This window comes from Cydia strobilella, chromosome 14 (assembly GCF_947568885.1).
Source record: "Cydia strobilella chromosome 14, ilCydStro3.1, whole genome shotgun sequence".
Lineage (NCBI taxonomy): Eukaryota > Metazoa > Arthropoda > Insecta > Lepidoptera > Tortricidae > Cydia > Cydia strobilella.
The window spans coordinates 15,671,093-15,691,658 of record NC_086054.1 but is presented as its reverse complement, the minus strand read 5'-3'; the positions used below and the strand labels follow the sequence as shown (position 1 = coordinate 15,691,658).

The following is a 20,566-nucleotide window of genomic DNA, read 5'->3' as shown; positions in this document are numbered from 1 at the left end:
AATTGTCTCGCCGATCCAACTTGTTTCCATTGTAAGATTGTGGACTCAGTCTTTAATTCTCTCCAGCCTGCGGCTGTCGGGAATTATAGACCTCGTTTACAAAATCTCGCTTAACCCCTCGTTGCACAATGTACTATTAACAACTATCTATCTGAGTAAGATAAAAAGCAATTTGCACTACTGTTGTTATGGCCTCATCTTATCAGATTAAGGGGATCCCATGCCCCAATGACCTTCGATTTAAAAAAAAAATAATTCAAAATTTTAAGTTTTTTTTTTATAAAGAACAAGAATTACAACATTCCTAGCTCCAATCTTATATTTTTAAGATTATATGGGCTAAGGGATATGGGGATGCAACCCCTGCTTTGAATCCCTTAGTTTTCTAATGTTTTTTTGTAGCTTAGCATATTAACAGCAAAGGATTTTAGCAATATAGTACCCCATATTTACTTCAAAGTTCATTGTTTTCGAAATATTTGGCATCATAGTTGAACAATTTTAGGCCAAAAAACTGGTTTTCTGGCCATAACTTTTGTGTTAATTAGTTTAAAAATTAAAACCTTAGACAAATTTTTAGAGACGTCTAAGACGAACCCAAATATGTAGATTTCGTATAAGTAAGATCTTTCACAGCAATCAAGATACGAAAAAAGTGTTTTTTTTAGACAATGTTTAAAACAATCATAAATAAATAAGTATTCATTTTTTTCACAATCCGGTAGACAAAAATGGAGATAAAAGATTGAAGAACCGAAAGCCGCTTGTCTTATAATTCTATATGTAATGCAAAAGTAGGAGATACGATTCAAAACTTGTCAAAAATCGATGAAAACCTCAGGTAGCCCATTAAGGAATAAATATACTTCAAGAATCATTGTAATCAGACCGTAAATGTAAATAATCGGTTTGCATGTTTTGTTTAGAAACGTCAAACATCAAATCAAACATGTTTAATATTAGTAAAAATGATTTTCAATTTATAAAAAGACAATACACTTTAACCACAATCAATAATATCAATAGAAATACCTACGTATTAATTACACGTATTGTATTCATGTATTGTAACATTTGTAACGAGATGCACGTTTTCGTATCGAGCGCTAATTTTCACAAGGTTGTACTTAACGTAGTCATGCTGTTCCAAAAGCTACCTTTCCAACAGCGACCATGACACATTATTCAGTGACTACAAATACAAAGATAAGGAAATTCGAACGAAACCGTATTCGATAAATCGTGATAGTAGGATGGCAAAGTTCACATGGTGACGTAACCTCATTCTATAGGATTATATATGTCAAAGGAACGTAATGGTGAATTTCGACGCAGAGAGCATCTGCCTCCGTGGCGCAATTGGTTAGCGCGTTCGGCTGTTAACCGAAAGGTTGGTGGTTCAAGCCCACCCGGGGGCGACATCTTTTTGCATTTTTTCCTATTTAGTAGACCGGACCGCAGTATCGTGTTTAAATTGTTTAACGACTTCAAAAAGGAGATTCTCAATTTGTCAGTTTTTTTTAAATATTGACACGCCACTAATTAAACTCTTATTTAGAAATATTTTTTTGAACTTTTTTTTGTATTAGGATTTTATTTGATCTAATTAAATCAATTGTTAGATAGTTATGCTAATTAATTTAAATGTTTTTAAGTACCTTTGAGTGCATGAGGCAAGTTATGGATGGAAATGTAACGAACTCTTAATACTTCACTTTTTTAACTGCACCAAAGATTTACTACTCGTCACACATTGTCTTTTAAGGGGCCCACCCATTACCGGCCTGTCAGTTGTTCGGATCTGTCAAATTCTTGTTCTAACTGACAGGCTGATATCGTTCGGCGGACTGATAATCAGTGGGCCCCTTCAAATTTTTGCTTTGTTGTAACTGACAGGCTGATATCGTCGGGCGGACTGGTAATGGGTGAGCCCCTTTAACCTGGTAAGGCTTCCGGTCCTACCTTTAGTACCTACTAATTAAGTTCGATAAAATTTCAATAATTTTCAATCGGAATAGTTGCAATTATTTTGTTCTGTTTCGTTCATTTTCGTTTCGTTCGAGCAAAATCAACTCTATTTCCTACAACATAGGTTCAAATTTCACTGGCTAAATATGGATTTATTTTTTGTATGGAGGGCAAATTAACACTGTTGTTCAGTATTTTTAAGATTCTTTGGATTCTTATCATTCTTGATAATAATTTACGATTTTTATCTTTTCCTTGAAAATGCTTGAAATATTCCATTCCAATACTAGTTTTGTCTTATAATCATCTATTTCGGACACCCGTCATCACCTTCGATAGCTCAGTTGGTAGAGCGGTGGACTGTAGAGGTAACCGAAGCTGTCATCCATAGGTCGCTGGTTCAAATCCGGCTCGAAGGAATCTTTTTGCTTTTTTTTCAATGTTGAAATGAATTTAGTACTCATTGCAGTGATGTTTTTTTAAAATTAAAATATATTTACTTCTCCGGAACTCTATTAAAATGCTTTAGTTTTCACTGAAACGTGTAGGGTAGATATTTTTTCTCGAAAAAACTTTCTCAAGGTATTTAGTTAAAAAAGGAAAAAGTGTCTTCATTTAACTATTTCAGTTTATAATTTATAGTAGTGTGAATACTTAAAAAAAACAAATCAAAATATTTAACAAAATAATATGTTCCCATAGTTGTATAGGTAAATACACAGGTACCTACTCAAATAACTGCCTTAGTATCGACCGTCATTCCATCCCTTAGCTGTCATCAAAAATAGCGTTTATTTTATTAAGTAAATGCTCGCAGTTACTTCATTTGCTTAAGTAGCACTTATAATATTTGGTATGTACGGGTAAGTATTCCAGTGTTGTTATACGTACCATAATTATGGTACTGTTATACGTACCATAATTATGGTACATGTATAATTTTTCAAGCCCCCGTAATGTCAAATTTGAGGGGTGTCCATGTCCATACAGGTACCATAATTTTACGCAGTAAATTTTGGGACGTTTGTATGGGGTTTGCGTTTGTATATTTTTTTCTCGACCTTCCATTGAATACCATATTTTTTTGCAAAGGCCATGCCAGGATATAAATCTGCCCCCAGCGAGTTTTGGCTTGTATTTTTTTTTGGCTTTCTATCAGTAACAAAAGTACTTATGCAAAATTTTTGTAAAAAAAAGAAATGATCTTTCTTCAATATTTTTTTTCTAGCCTTGCACTTGCATATAGCAAATACAATTATAGGATATATTGCTTTACAAAAAACAGAAAATGTAATAGTGATGTACTCAATAAAAATAAAAACACTTTGTTCTACCACAGATAAAATTAAGTAAATACATTTACTATGTAGTTTATTAAAGAGGCTAGCTTTGGTGAAAAACTTGGAAGTGTCGCTGACGTGAAAGTACTTAAAAAAAAAGAAAAAAAATTGTCAATTTTGACGCACGTCAAAATCGGCTGGCTAGAAAATAAAATATTGAATAAAGATCATATTTTGTTTTTTATTTACAAAAACTATAAAATTTGGGGGGGGGGGGCTGAAATTTTGCATACTTGTTACTAATAAAAAGCCACATCATCAAACAAAATTACAAGCCAAAACTCGCTGGGGGCAGAGTCACTTAGGTTATCCTGGCATGGCCTTTGTACCATAAATTTGATGTTCGCGTGTGACATCACTGAGTATTTGTTTTTCGAGTAAAGCCAACGCATTAAGAGATTACAACTGTGCGCGAGCGGGCAAGGAATAATAAATATTAGAAATGAGTAACGGACTGAAGCCAATTAATATACATCTTTTAACAGAAAACGTGTTTGGTCTCTACAAAAATATTAGCAAATTTAGCAAGCTAAAGAAAACAATTGCTTCAACTATAATTTCCATAGAAATATCTTTGTGTTTATACGCTATTTATATCGAATTAACCAATTTCACATATAGATTTTATCGATTGGCGATTCAGTTAAATTCTATTGTTTCTATTTTGTTATCCTGCTACTTTTCGAAAGATTATGTGAAATTTTCAAAGTGCTTAAATTCCAACGATATACTCGTCGATTTTCTAAATGACAATAATTATTCCAAACGTATGGCTTCACATTTCAAAATTGGCCTCCTGCGATTATGGTCATACATATTTATTTATTCTTTGGTGGGAGTTCTTCCTAACATTTTGGATGCACACAAAGGAGAAAAAATTCTGCATATTTTCGGCAGAGCACTAAGCACTCTCCGTTTACACGTTGAATACAATTTTATTTGCTATATATTCCATAGTATATCTGAACAACTGCAGTGCATCACGAGATCTGTTAAAAGAACCTCGTATTATTGTGAAAAAACCGACGTAATACAAACAATACATTTAGAGAAATGGCGCCAAAATTATGCAAATATCAAAAAATGCACTGTGTTCTTTAATAAAATGCTTAGCATACAGGTATATCTTAAGTTTTACTTTTAATTGTAACATAGTAAAAATGTTGTTTATATATTACGTGTATTTCCTTTTGTTACAGTTGGTTTCATCGTTTTTTATCATCGCATTACGTTATATTGACATAAGCTACAACACAGTCGCGTTTGATCTCACAGTAGGTGTCTGCAACTAGTATGAAATAAAACTGTTTTGGATATTTTGTAATTGTGTTAATTTCTTTTGCGTGTCACCAGAACCTTTTTGGAAGATTGCCGTTTTTCTGTGGGGTGTCGTTTTCAATATGGATACTAGCTGCCACCGCCCACGCAGCGCAGAATATACAAAAAAACGCTGACAATCTGACGCGTTGTTTAAAGCGACTTTTCCTAATACAACAAGCGGACGAATACGCAGGTTAGATTAGCGCTTGTCATTTTCAGGTTTTTCTAAAACATACAAAAATAAATTAATAAATGTTTTGATCATTTCAGATGAAAAGAAGCTAAAGGTAGTAAAAGCGCTTTTGCGAATTGTTACAACGAGACCAATAGAAATTAAAGCCTTTAGTTACCACGTCAACATGACGCTCATCCCGGTGTGCTTCAGCGTCGTTGCGTTTTATAGTGTCGTCGCTCTCCAGTTCACCAACGTCGTATAAGCGACGTGAGAGCGACACAACGTGACGCTCTCCAGTTCAACAGTGTCGAGTGAAGCGCCGCTCTCCGAGTCGCTCTCCAATCCACAATATCGTGAGAAGAGTCACAACACGGTAGCGACGCGACGTTCTCTTATTCATCATATCATTATCAACAATGTTGTGTGATGCATCGCTCAAGTTTATTCAATTAAATAAAGTAATGTTACGACATTCCGCGTTGATAACAGCAGGGTGTCAACAATTGGGCCTTTCTAACTAGGGAACACATGAAATTATTTTATTAAATATTTTTTGATTTGTGTTGTTTAAGTAGTCACAGTAACTATATATAATTTATAAACTGAAATAGATATCATACAAGAAAAAGTGACCAAGTCCACCGGTGGCCCAGGCGGGAATCGAACCCGAGTCTTCAGCTTACGCTGCTAACGGCCTGACCTTAATCAAATGTAAATATTATTATCTTACAATATTATTATTTTGTGAGCGTTTTGGGGTCAACTGTAAGCCCGTAAGAGATTTCACAAATAAAACAATAGACCTATTTTCTTTGGAGGGCACCACAATGTGTTTAGAATGTTGCTGTTTACGGTGGTGTGTGGAGTGTACAAAACAGCGCCAGCGTTCTGACGCGTTGCTTAAAACTACTTTTCGTACTAGAAAAAGCGAACAATCATGCAGGTTATAGATTAACTGTTGTGTTTTTTATATACTACGTCGGTGCCAAACAAGCATACCCGCCTGATGTTAAGCAGTCTCCGTAGCCTATGTACGCCTGCAACTCCAGAGGAGTAAAGTTACATGCGCGTTGCCGACCCTAACACTCCTCTCTCAAGCTCAAGGTACTGAAAAATGGCTTTAGCAAATAGTTACTTACTAAAAGTTACGACCAATAAAAGTTAAAAAAAGCCTTAGGTGGTATTGACATCAACATGACGATTCCCGCGTGCCTGCTGAGCATCGCATTCGTCGCGAGCTACACTGTCATCGCCCTCCAGTTCAACAAAGTCGTGAAAGGCGTGACGAGATGACCTGAGACTCCTGAGAGTGACATTGTTCATTTGTTGAACTGCCGTTTGTGGGTTGCTTATGTACTTTTGATTAAAAAATATACCTCATTTTGGAAATAGAAACTCGATCGTTTTTCAACGCTTCACACGATATTCTCGAACTCTGCAACACGAGAGCGACGTGACGCTCTCAAACTCGGCAACCTGTACACAATATGTACTATTCACAATATGTTATGCTCAATATCAAAGATAGATATAACTCCGTAAAAGATGGATACAGTCTAAGGAAAAAACGTGCCTCGAAAATCAAGAAAATTTGATTCTCGTTCAGAGGGCGCTACTAGTTTTGGCCTACAGTCGTATAGATGGCGTTGACGGTTTCGTTTGTTATTTAACAATTTTAACGCATATCAGTGAAAGAACATGGGTCAAAATCATAAAAATAATTAATGCAAATAAAAAAAATCATTTATCTATATTTAAATACATTCTATCGTATTTTTATAAATCTTCATTTTTAGTTTTAAAGTGTGTCGACAGATGGCAGTGAATTTACTGGGGTTACAAAATTTACTATGACAGTACCGCTCTAGTATAAGTTACTCTATGCTCAATATGTACTGTTATTCTGTTCCTTATCTTTATTTTTATTAATTAACATTAATTAAAAATACCCAATTCATTCATTCTAACACATTCACTGCAAAGAACAAGCTAGATATGTTCATTTTGTATTGGAAATGAGGCGCTTGGTAATGAAAGTGTTAATGCTGGATGCTACTAATTTGATTAAAGTAGCACTTATAATAATTGATATTTGTTATTATTTTTGAAGATATCTCAACTACCTCAAGTGATAGTAATGGGTATGAAATTCACAGTCACATTGTATGTAAATCTTGGACTAATCCATTTAGCCATTTTCAATTTAGAGCAGTTCAAAGTCAACTCTGAATTGTGAAATTTTTGATCATTATTTAATAATTTGTTAGACCAAGTAGTGAAAATGTTAGCCTATGTTATATATTTGTCATCTACTCACAATGCCCTTTCATTTGGTACCCCACCTGGTATGTTTAAAAGAAAAAAGTTAAAAACTTTGTACTGCCGATTTTGTGACGTCACAGTTATCCCCCCCACACTCTTAGAAAGTGACAAGTTCTTATTTGGTACTCAGTAGACTCTACCGAACACAACAATACCTCTTGTCGGTAGTATACTGTACAGTCACATCGAATGGTGTTTTAGGCCATCTGGCCGCTGTACTAACTACAGTAGCGTATGATCTCACAGTAGGTGTCTCCATCACTGGTATGAAATAAAACTATTTTTGATATTTTATTAATTGTGTTATTTTTTTCGAGGGTCATCACAACGTTTATCGAATATTACCGTTTTTCTTTGGGGTGTTGTTTTCTATATGGATAAGTATCCTGGATAACATCTGCCACCGCCCACGCAGCGCAGATTATACGAAAAAGCGCTGACGATCTGACGCGTTGTTTAAAACGACTTTTCGTACCACAACAAGCGGACGAATATGCCGGTTTAATTATCGCTTGTCATATTCAGGTTTTTTAAATCATAAAAGCATTAAATAAATGTTTTAACCATTTCAGATAAAAAAAAGCTAAAGGTAGTAAAAGAACTTTTGAGAATTGTTACAATAACACCAATAGAAGTTAAAGCCTTTGGTGGTATAGATGTCAACATGACGCTCATTCCGACGTGCCTCGCCGTCGTCGGATGCTACTGTCGTAGCTCTCCAGTTCAACAATGTCGTATAAAGCGTGGCGACGTGAGAGCCACGCAACGCGACGACGTTCTCCGGTCCAATAATGGCGTATAAAGCGTGACGACGTGAGAGCCACGCAACGCGACGACATTCTCCGGTCCAACAATGTCGTACAAAGCATGGCGACGTGAGAGCCACGCAACGCGACGAAGTTCTCCAGTCCAACAATGTCGTATAAAGCGTGGCGAAGTGAGAGCCACGCAACACGACGACGTTCTCCGGTCCAACTATGTCGTATAAAGCGTGGCGACGTAAGAGTCACGCAACGCGACGACGTTCTCCAGTCCAACAATGTCGTTTTTTAAAGGGTGGTGACGTGAGAGCTTACGCGCCCGTTCATAGTAAGACCAAAGAGAATAGGCTTATTGTCATAGTAAATTCTGTAGTCACTGTAAGTTTACTGCCATCTTTCGACCCAGGTATAAAACTAAAAATGAAAATGAATAAAAAAAATATATATTTATGTTTTTTTTTTTGTTTAGAACGCCATATGTTCTTTCACTGATATGTGTTAAAAATGTTAAATATAAAAGGGTGTCGCCATCTACACAAATATAGGCCAAGGGTCCAGATACCTTTGCCATCGCTATATATTCGAACATAATTTTTTGCTGATTTTCCGAGGTAGGCACCTCGTACCTCGGACATATATCTTTGGCCAGACGAGGTCGCGGGAGAAAACTAGTAATGTAATAAAACCTAGAATCATGCATAATATTTTTTTTGTATTACATGACGTTGCCATACTTGCGATACGATACCGGTCAGTTTTATGTAATCTCAAAACTTTAAATTTTGAGATAAATATGAAATATAATCGAAATAAAAACTATTGCCTCAATAATTTTAACTCAGATATCATTTTGTATCCCGTGCACTTCACTAATGACATTAGACAAACGTCATTAAACGAACAGTTAAGTACTTACATTTATTAAGCATTAAACATTTACTTACTGAAAGATTGATGAAGAATAAGTAGCACATATAATAACCTTCAAGAAAAGAGCGTACTCCCATCTTAAAGGCCGGCAACGCACTTACAACCCCTCTTAATCAAATGTCAAAAAAAGCACAGGAAAATTTATGGTATACGGGTACAGGTTTACTGTTGGTTCATATTGATATTTTATTTTGTAGTAATGTTAAATTTAATGTGATTTAAATGTTGTAGCTCACTTCGCGTTTTCGTATTATCGCAATACGTTATAATGTGATAAGCTACACCGCCGTTTTATTTGGTATCAAAGTAAGTGGCTACCAAAACGTTTTAGGTATTGTTATTTACTTGGGATATAATTGTTTTCCATTTGTATGATGTGTGCGACGGTTCGTGCGGCGCATCATTAAAAACTTTTAAGTACATTTACTATGCATTAAATATTTACTATGATTGAGTAGCACATGTACTCATTTTAATATATTTAACGTAATGTAATAATAATAACTCGTTTCACGTCAAGTATTAACTACTTAAACATCTACTTGCCAGTGCAGGAGGCAGGAGCCGGGTAGCGCAAAATATTAAAAATGAATATAAAACGAATAATATTTAAAATCCTTCATTTAACAGAAAACCCGTTTGGCATTTTCAGGAATATTAGCACGTTTAGCAAACTAGGAAAAACGATAGCTGTGACTTTAATTATTATTGAATTATCTTTGTGCTTGTACATATTAGTTTCTAATAAACTAAACGATTTTAAAGCTGCATATACATGCTTTACTCAGTTGGACTCTATTCTGTCTATTTTCTTGTCTTGTTACTATTCGAAAAAATACGTAAAATTTCATACTTGCTTAAATGCCAATGATATAATCATTGATTTTCAAAACGACAAGATATATTTTAAACGTTTGGTTACACGTTTTAAAATTGGCCTCTTTCGATTGTTCGCCTATTTAATTACTTCTTGTTTGATGTTAATTATCTCCGGATTTTTCAATATTTACTATCCACTCGGCAGGGAGGAAGTAAGGATAGTAACTCTCGCCAGAGTGATAAGTTTTATGCGTATACATATCGAATGCAACTTTATTTACTATATATTTCATACTTTATCTGAACAACTGCAATGCATTATAAGATCTGCTATTAGAAGCAAATTATATTATTGTGAAAATAGCGATGAAATGATTAATTTAGAGAAATGGCGCCAATACTACACAAATGTAAAAAAAAGCAAAGAGTTATTTGATGAAATTTATGGTATACAGGTACATCTAAAATGCTTTATTATTGGTTCATATTAATATTTTGTAATGATATTTAATGTAATGTGTTCCTTTTAAATGTTGCAGCTCACATCGTTTTTATGTATCATCGCAATACGTTACATTGTGACAATCTACAACGCAGCTTTATATGGTGTCAAAGTAAGTGCCTCAGATGTTACTATTAGAAAAATAGTTTTCCGTACCTCAAAAGGAAAAAAATCCGTCTGTTATAGCTTATTTGCTCCAAAAGTACTGGACCATCATCATCATCATCTTAGCCTTTGTCCAATGTCCTAGGGTTTGGGGTCGGCTCTCCGTATCATTTTGCGCCATTCTTCTCTGTTTTGCGTCATGTCAGGGCTTGCGCCTATCGTCCTCAAATCTTTCGACACTGTGCTCATCCATGTCGTAGGGGGGCGGCCTCTGCCCCTTCTACTTTCAGGAATGTCATTTAGGGCTCTCTTAGTCATGTGGTGGTCGTCTCTTCGCATCACGTGGCCGAACCAGCGCAGTCGGCTCTCGCACATTTTTTCGGCAATAGGTGCAACCTTGAATGTTCCACGGATATGGTTATTCCGGACCCTGTCCATCAGCGTCACTCCTCCTGCCCATCTGAGCATGCGCATTTCTGTGCAGTGCATTACGTGCTCTTCCTCCTTACGCATTGGCCAGCATTCTGCACCATACAGAAGCGCCGGACGTACAGCTCTTTTGTAGACGTTACCTTTTACTTGGGTCGGCATTCGAGCATCACACAGCACCCCTGTTAACGCTCTCCATTTTTGCCAACCTGCCTGGATCCTGTTTTCTATGTCTGCCTGGGTGTTCAAGTCACTTGTTATTATCGATCCAAGGTATTTGAATTTGGTAACTTTATTGATGGGGACATTATCTACTAGTGGTGATGGTCTATCCACAGATGAGCCAGAGAGATTGCAGCACATGTACTCGGTTTTCTTGCGGCTTATTCTGATTCCCTTACTTTCGAGCCGGTTGCACCACTGGGTCAGCTGATCTTGTAGGTCATCAAAGGTCTCCGATACGAGCACTATGTCATCAGCGTATAATAATGTCCAAGGAGCTGGTCGCTGCAGATCTTCGCTGACAAAGTTCATGACAGTATTGAACAGAAGTGGACTCATGGTTGAACCCTGATGCACTCCTACCTTAACCTGAAAAGCTTCGCTCAAGCCTGCGGGGCTGCGCACTCTTGTGGTAACGTCGTGGTACATATCTTTTATTAGATCAATGTACTGTTTAGGTACAGATTGTTCTCTTAGTGCTGCCCATATCAGGTCTCTCGGTATACGATCAAAAGCTTTTTCCAGGTCTATAAAGCTGAGATGTAGATCCTTTTTGAGAGATTTGTACTTCTGTAAAAGCATTTTGATGGAGTGGATGGCATCTATAGTCCCCATGCCCCTAGTAAAGCCACATTGGTTTGGTGTTAATGCAATCAAGTGATTTAATTTATTAACAATAAGAGTTTCCCAAATTTTTAACGTATGTGAGGTTAACTTTATGGCTCTATAGTTTCCGCAATCGGCAGCGTAAAAGGGAATTATCTCACTGCTTCTCCACATATTCGGCATTCTACCGCTTTCTATGATAGTTGTGAAGAAGTTTGCCAGCCAGATTACACCTGTATCACCAAGTTTTTTCCAGAGTTCTGTCGGAATTTCATCTGGTCCCATCGATTTATTGTTTTTCGCTCTTCTGATAGCATATTTTACCTCCTGGGGTGTTATCGCCTCAATTGGGCCAGCAATGTAATTCATGGACTCTGACATCCTTTCTCGTGGAAACTCCTCGTTCAATAAGGTGGAATAGTATTCTTGCCAGCGTATGTTTATTTCTTTATCTTTGGTTATAAGTCTACCGTCTTTATCTTTTATGTATTTATTTGATTTTATGTCTTTACTTTGATTATTTCTATACTTGGATAATTTGAAAATATCTTTATCATTTGTTGCATTCTCCAAACGTTTATAAAAATCTTCTCGAAATGAAGCTCTAGAACATGCCACTAGTTTTTTGGCCTGGGTCTTACTTTCCACGTATTTCTTACGGTCCTCTTCTGTATGAGTGCTTTGCCATGTCTTAAAATTTACCTTCTTTTCTTTAAGTTTCGACTTTACCTCATCGCTCCACCAGCCAGTTTCTTTAGTCGTCGGTGGTTTGCCCCTGGTAATGCCAAGATGTTGTTTAGCAGATTTCAAAACGCGCTCGTGTAGTTTGTTCCAGGTTTCGTTAGGGTCCTTTCCTATACTATCTGACGATTTTCAAAAGTACTGGACCAATTCAGTTTAAATTTGGTAGGTACACACATGCAAGTCTGTGTCCCAGAGACGGGCATGTAACGTAAATAAATAAATTTTAAATATAGGTGGACCCTATATTTTAGATTTTGGGGGGTTAAAGAGAAAATAAAAGATTTGAAATCTATATCGTGTTACTTGTACCTAAAAGTATATATCAAATTAAATAGGTGGCCGAACAGGCTTTAGGTTAGTTTTCGTTCATGGCGTCTCGGATATGGGTAAATATCTCATATAATTGTAGTCAGGACATCCTGAATGCACTGATATTAAATATATCCATATCCGAGATGATATGAGCGAAAATCGATTTCTAGAAGACTTTTGGAGAAAAGGCCAGGCCACTAAAAGGGCTCATTGTAAGAAACTCGGATATATATTGTTTTACAATTTGAAGATATTATGTAGTTTAGAAGTTATTTAAGAAAATATGTAAAGAATGACCATTCCATCGGCCGGTTGTTTTCTAATTGTGCTATTTTTCTTTTGAGGGCTACCGGGACGTTTCAAAAATGGTACCTTACATATCTGGGATATTGTTCTCCACATGTATGATGTGTGCAATGGTTCGTGCAGCCCAGAACATACAAAACAGTGCCACAGCTCTCACGCGCTGCTTAAAACAAATACTCGTACGCGGTGAAGCCAATATTCATTCAGGTTAGATTTACGTTTGTCGTTTTAATTTTCATTTATCTTTGAATAAAATTTTTTTTTTTTTTTTACTAGCCTAATTTAGTGTCCCACTGCTGGACAAAGGCCTCCCCTCGTTTCCTCCACTCGACCCTGTTGTTTGTAGTGTCTCGCCAATCCGGATAAAATGCGTCTAAGTCGTCCCGCTATCTCCTTTTCGGCCTGCCTGCACCCCGGCCAGCACCATCTATGGTGTTCCGTGGGTCCCACTCGGTAACCATCTTGGCCCACCTTTCAGGGTGCATGCGGCAGACATGCCCAGCCCAGTCCCACTTAAGCTTAGCGGTCTGGACACCTACATCTACAATTCGAGTTCTGGAGCGCAGTTCCGTGTTTCTGATTCTATCAGTTCTGCGAACACCTAGTATACTGCGCTCCATCGCTCGCTGGCAAACCTTGAGTTTGGACTTTAACGCCTCAGTTAATGACCATGTTTGAGCACCGTAAAATTATTCAATGATAATTTAACTAGCAATATATTATTCATTTATATATTTTTGTACTTCTATAAAATAATATTTACAATTTTATTGCAGTCACTTTTAATTTCATTGCTATTAACACATTTCCAGTATCCTTAATTTTATCACATAATTAACAAAGATTTTGATAAATTTAGATCAAAAGAAGCTCAGGACAGTAAAACGGCTATTAAGAATAGTTTCATCGCGACCAATAAAAGTGAAAACCTTTGGCAGTATTGACATCAACATGACGCTGGTTCCCGCGTGCCTCACCCTCGTCGCGAGCTACACTGTCATCCTTCTCCAGTTCAACAACGTCGTGTAACGACGCTCTCCACTTCAACAATGTCTTATAATATATATCGTGGAATGCCACGCAGGCAATAAAAAATAAAAACAGTTTCAAATACAAAATAATATATAATATAGAGTTTTGAATGATTCACGATTAGTTTCCCGTGAACATGATGCATGTAACTGCGTCGAAATATCGGGAGCTCACAAATAATACAAAAGGTAATCACGGTCTATATCCCGGTCAATATAAGTCTAATATTTTATTTTATTTTATTAATTCAGTATACACATAAATTATAAACTGAAATAGATATGTGTATGTTTTTCTTTAAGATATAACATCTATTTCAGTTTATATTTCTTCTAATTTTAGTCTAATTCTAAGAAAACAAGGAAGTCTATAAAATGATATTGCTTAGAACTTTCTTTCAATGAAATATATTATATTTAGGTATTTAATAGTTTTCTCCAGTTTAACAACGTCGTGTAGATATTGCATGGTGTCTTGCTTGAGTGTCACGAAGAGCGATCGGCGACGCGACTCTTCCATTCAACAATTCAGCATTGTTATATGAAACGTCGTGACTCGTGACTCTAGAGCGACGCGACGCTCTTCCATTCAACAATTAATGCAGCATTGTCATATGAAACGTCGTGACTCGTGACTCTAGAGCGACGCGACGCTCTTCCATTCAACAATTAATGCAGCATTGTCATATGAAACGTCGTGACTCGTGACTCTAGAGCGACGCGACGCTCTTCCATTCAACAATTAATGCAGCATTGTCATATGAAACGTCGTGACTCGTGACTCTAGACTCTAGAGCGACGCGACACTTTGCTGTTCAATAATGTCTTGTTATGTTATTTCACGTAGATAACTGCATAGGTGCCTACTAAACTGGCTGTGCACGAGTACCTTTTGTATATTATCAAGCTTAATTATTGATTAATCGATGTCAGGCGAGAAGTTTTTAGGTTATTCAGTATCATGAGTTTGACATCATATAACGGGCTTGACATAATATCATGAGTACAACTTTTTTGATGATATTTTTTTGATACGAATGCCTCGCAGTGTTTATGATTGCATGATTCTATATCTAAACGGGAGCTAGGTATTTATTTAGGTTGACGCACCGCTGTTGTATTTTTGCATGAACCAAAGAGGATATAATAAAATAGAGCGGTACTGTCATAGTAAATTTTTAAACCACAGTAAATTCCCTGCCATCTATCGACACACTTTAAAACTAAAAATGAAGATTTACAAAAATACGATAAAATGTATTTAAATATGGATAAATGATATTTTTTATTTGCATTAATTATTTTTATGATTTTGACCCATGTTCTTTCACTGATATGCGTTAAAATTGTTAAATAACAAACGAAACCGTCAACGCCCTCTATACGAGAGTAGGCCAAAGGTAGTGGCGCCATCTGATCGAGAATCAAATTTTCGTGATATTCGAGGCATGTTTTTTCCTTAGACTGTCACATCTATTACGGAGTTATATCTATCTTTGATTATAATTAACAGTTTTTTGTCTTTATACTTCTTTTTTTTATCGTTTTTTTTTTTGTGATTTTTGTATCGCAAGTGTAATGAAAAACATTGTGTGTAACTCGGGGCGTAATAATATTGCAAACTCGAGTCTATAAATCGCTCCGGCAAGCCGTCGCGATTTAACTATACTCTCGTTTGCAATATTTTACTTACGCCCCATGTTGCACAATGTGCAACGAGTACCCGTATCTGTAGGCCTAGCACATGATTGGCGCGACAGTATCTCGCCGCGAGATAGACTACCCGTCTTTTTCTGTATTAATTAATGGGCCTATTAGTCTCCTTCAGCGATAGACAAGATAAAGGAGTCGAAAGACGGATTCAAAACGCGTGGAGGGCTGTACTCCCTTTTCGCCGAAAATTGTATTGCCGAATTTCACTTGGCAACCAACTTTTCGCCAAAGTTTCATTTGACAAACCAATCGTTACCAAATAATTATTTCGAAAATGACGTACTAGGTTGGGTTAGGTTAGGTTGGATGGGGGACCTCGTACCGGGAAGCAGCACGCCTCGCCACCGTGACGGTAGCACAGGTGGTGAGACGCATAACGATGCTGGGTCTGGAGGTGGCGCTGCACAAGTCCGAGGCGCTCTGCTTCCACGCTGCCCGGAAGGCCCCACCTGCAGGATCCAGCATCGTCGTTGGTGGCACTCGAATCGAGGTAGAGTCCAACATGAAATATCTTGGACTTGTCCTCGACTCCCGCTGGAGCTTCCGCGAGCACTTTGCCCGCCTGACCCCCCGACTAATGGCAGCATCGGCCGCACTGAAGAGGCTGATGCCCAACATCGGGGGGCCGGAGGTTGCGAGCCGCCGTCTGTATATGGGCGTGGTGCGATCGATGGCCCTGTACGGGGCGCCGATCTGGGCGGTGACTCTGGTGGCCCGAAATGTCGCCCTGCTGAGGAAGGCTCAGAGGGCGATGGCCATCAGCGTCGTACGCGGGTACCGCACCACCTCATATGATGCGGCGTGCCTATTAGCGGGAACGCCTCCTTGGGATCTGGAGGCGGAGGCCCAAGCGGCCCTGTACGAGTGGCGCAGGGACCTCCGGCTCCAGGAGTACCATCCACGCCCAGGGAAGTAGAGGCGCAGAGGCTCCTCGTCCGGCAGTCCATCGTCCTCCAATGGGAGGAAGAACTAGCTGGGCGCGAGGGAGGACACAGGACTGTCGAGGCGGTCCGGCCGGTCCTACAAGACTGGCTGGAAAGAGAGCGGGGCTCGCTAACCTTCCGGTTGGTGCAGGTGCTCACGGGTCATGGCTGCTTCGGGAGCTACCTGCACCGGTTCGCAAGACGGGAGGTGACGGCCGAGTGTCACCAGTGCAGCTGCGGCGAGGACACGGCGCAGCATACCCTGGAGGAATGCCCAGCCTGGGCGGGGCAGCGCCGTGACCTCATGGCAGTGGTGGGGGACGACCTCTCCTTGCCGGCCGTAGTTAAGGCTATGGTCGCCGACGAGAGGTCGTGGAAAGCGGTCCTCTCCTTCTGCGAGGATGTAATGTCGCAGAAGGAGGCAGCGGAGAGGGAACGGGAGGCCGACCCAGCCTCGTACCCGATCCGCCGCAAGCGCGCAGGGGCTCGGAGGAGGGCGTATGCCCATCTCCTCCCCCCCACCTAGCGAGGTCTGGGCAGCGGCGCGGGGGCGTCGCTGCCCATTACATAGGCCTCGCAGAGAAGGCGCGCGTGGTGTGCCCCCGCGCTTTCTGAGGAGGCAGGGCTAGAAGTTACTCCCTAGCCCCCCCCCCAGAGAAGGGCCCGCTGCATGTGGTAGTGGCGGGCGGCGCCGGCGTGGTCACGGTTGCGTACTTAAGAGAACCCGTGGCCACGCCCCATTGGCGGCGCGCAGGCATACCGTTGGTTTTTAGTGGGTAGTGGCGCCTTTTGCCAAGTCCCACATAACCCGCACTTTCTCCCCCGAGGGTGTGGGTAAAAAAAAAAAAAAAAACAGGTTAGGTTGGATTATGTAAAGTTGGGAAATGAAATTCGGCCAGATGAAACTTTGGCGAAAAGTTGGTTGCCAAGTGAAATTCGGCAATACAATTTTCGGCGAAAAGGCAGAGAACCGCGTGGAGGAGCTATGTAGAATATATACCACCAGCCACCAGCACACAGATCCACCCGAGCGAAGTCGCGGGCAAGAGCTAGTTTTCTTTATTTTAATAGAACGTAACATACGTGTAGTTTTGTAGTTTGTGAACCGCTATTAAGTTAAGAAATTTTATTAAAAAATATAATTTATTAAGGGCAACTCCTACTTAAATTCTACATCAAACTAAAATAAAAAATAAAAAAACATTAAATAGGCACAGGATGTATGTATAATTGTTTGCCATCGTATCTTCACGGAAACGCACGAGCGTGTTATGCTATTTCAGTCAGTGTCTGTACAATAAGTACCGAGGTGGACAGAAGTAGCATGACAAACACGAACGTTTCCGAGAAAATACGATGGCAAACAATTATGCACTACATCTGTAACACTAACAACGTGTCAGCGTCACCACGGAGTAGGATGGAGATGGCAAGTGGGCGTTCCCGTCTATCCGACAGTTAGTAGCGACCGACTCACTTTATGCACAGACTATGCTCAGTTGTTGTGTAAACTTCATGCTCGAATGACATTCACGTCGTACGTACGCTCGTCTAACAAAAATTGATAATTAAATTTAAAATGCCGTATTGTGCAGTATTAAGCTGCAGAAATCACAGCGGTTTAAAAAATCTTTCACGTGGAGGTATTTCCTATCACCGGTGGTTATTTATTTAAATATAATCCGATAAATACGAAAAATCTGTTTCTATTGCATTATTTACGAATGTTCGTTAAGTAAATCTATATTTTATCAGTTAGAACTTAGAGTTCACAATCCTTTGTCACTATTCTTTACGTTTATCTGGAATATTCGCTATCCTAAATGTCAAATAACTTCGCTACTCAGATGCTGCGCAATGTCGATATTTATATCGATAAAGTTAAAGTTACGATATTTCAAGTTTGATGTTTGGTAGTTCGGTAATAAATTATTATTTTAGACACGTTTCTAATTATTATTTGGGATAATCAATGTCTTAGTAAATATGGCAGCTCTGGTCATCAAGCACTAAGTTAAGTCGGGGTCATTTCATGGCAACCTTTCAAACCTTCGTATTCCTTTACATACGTTTTTGTTTTTTACACCCATCATATTTTCATCGTTAATATAATTAGACTAGGTACTTAATGCACTTATGCGTACAATGCATGCAATGTGCCATGAATAAACGTTTTATATTTTCTATTTCTTTATTATTAATTATTGTAGGTTACCACAAGATGCCGATATTAAAAATAAATGGGTCAATGCTACTGGGCAAGAAAATTAGTTTCCGCAAAAATATAGCACCATTTGCTAGGAGCATTTCTTAGAGAAAGATTTCTGGGGATAAAATTGCCATACATCTCATCTAGCGTCCACACGCCTAAAACTTAGTTACTAATTTAGTAATTATTAGTGACATTCGGGCTCACTTAATTAATAAAAAGTGTTCCGTACCACGCAAACTAGCGTGAAATATTGGAATTTTGCCGCCCCCCTTCCTGATTTGATAGGTCACAATCTTACAATCAAATCAAGTGGGATCGATGAGCCAGTTTCATGTATGCTTTCACACCATACAATTAATTTGACAATTTAATCAGGTTGTCCCGTCTAGATTGCCTTAAATGCTGCTACAAGTAAATATATTGTTAAAGACGAATACTTACCTATGTAAGTAATTGCAGATTTGTGATCACAAAATAACAGCAATACCGAGTTAATAGACCTTTAAAGAACTATGATTTTATCTGTTTGACTTTAAGATATATTTAATGTTCACATTAATAACCTAGTTGGTCAATTAATAAGAAACAAATTTCTAGTTAGATATTTGTTGTACTGTACTACATATTATTTTTCATACATTCACGATTATCACTACCTATATTATAATCATAAATAAAGTATCATCTAAATGTGTTAAAACATACGGTAATGAAATATCAATACCTAACTGAACACACAAATATCGATAAAACACTCCGATTACACTGTCCCCTCCCTATATCGTCGAATGGAAAGAAGTTCCAACGGTTAGCTACTCGCAGGCGTGTAGAGGTCTCGAAAACACCAGTGTAACGTGACCGTGAGATCCGTAACAAACCATGCGTAATTAGACCTTACTTATACTGGTTTTTTAGCCCTTTTCGCCTGTAATAAGTAAGTGATTTTAACATTATATAAAATAACGCCATCTGGTGTTGAGTAGTTGTATTAGGTGAACGTTGAGCGAGCTTTTGTGAGATGAATGAGATAATGAAAGAGTCGTATGTCATATAGCTTTGACATTATAATTTAAACCGTCACTCATGTAGCCTACAGTTGATATTCGTTCGAGAAATGTCCACCGGTAATAACTTTTTGGTATGGAAAGTTGCTACGAATCAGAGCAATTTTGTAAGTGTGTGACGTATTTTAACGTGGCTATGAATGTGTGAGTTTAGCGACACTGGTTTTCATACTAAATAGGAGTCATTTCACATCCACTAGTTTATTAATTCGTGAGCGTCACACATCATTTTAAACATCTTTAAAATTTACTTTAAAGTTTGACCTTACCCAATAAACCCACTCCGGCTGCTGTGGACTCTTAAAAGCTATTAATGAATTGTATTTGTTTAATTTCCTTGAAGTATTCCATTAATTCAATTAGTAATAAAAGTAGTAATACAAACTGCGTCATTCATTACGAGTACCATGTACCCCGACGGTGTTAGTATTGGGTACTTACTGATTAGAATTCATACAAAAAAATGTTTGTGGAGCTAAAATGGTTAGAAATATTATTGAAAATAGAAGACATCCTCGGTTTTAGCCGGAGGTTTGCCACGTGGAGTATTCCTGGAAAGTTATCTGTATTTTTAAGATTGCTCATTGAATTCATTATAGCAATATTTGTTATCCAGAGGATACAAACTATATACAGTATTTTAGAGTTTATATTGCAGAACACTTTAACATTTGGCTCCTTACTGATGTCATGTTATCACTCTAAAACATTCTTAAGGCTTATTGGCAATATACAGACTAATAATATTAAATTCAAAAGTGA

At 38.2% G+C, this 20,566-nt stretch overlaps 1 protein-coding gene and 2 non-coding genes across 3 annotated transcripts; all 3 read left to right on the top strand.

Annotated features, from left to right (window-relative positions):
• Positions 1 to 1,344: 1,344 nt before the first annotated feature.
• On the top strand, positions 1,345 to 1,418 carry Trnan-guu (transfer RNA asparagine (anticodon GUU)). The gene has a single exon. It is a non-coding gene; the product is annotated as a tRNA-Asn (tRNA).
• Positions 1,419 to 2,297: 879 nt separating this feature from the next.
• Positions 2,298 to 2,387, top strand: Trnay-gua (transfer RNA tyrosine (anticodon GUA)). The gene is given in 2 exon segments: positions 2,298 to 2,334; positions 2,352 to 2,387. It is a non-coding gene; the product is annotated as a tRNA-Tyr (tRNA).
• A 3,610-nt stretch (positions 2,388 to 5,997) lies between these two features.
• LOC134747402 (uncharacterized) lies at positions 5,998 to 13,890 on the top strand. The gene is made up of 4 exons (XM_063682026.1): positions 5,998 to 6,082; positions 7,698 to 7,908; positions 9,841 to 10,090; positions 13,705 to 13,890. The coding sequence occupies exons 1-4, from the start codon at positions 5,998 to 6,000 to the stop codon at positions 13,888 to 13,890; spliced, it is 732 nt and encodes a 243-aa protein (XP_063538096.1).
• Positions 13,891 to 20,566: the final 6,676 nt, after the last annotated feature.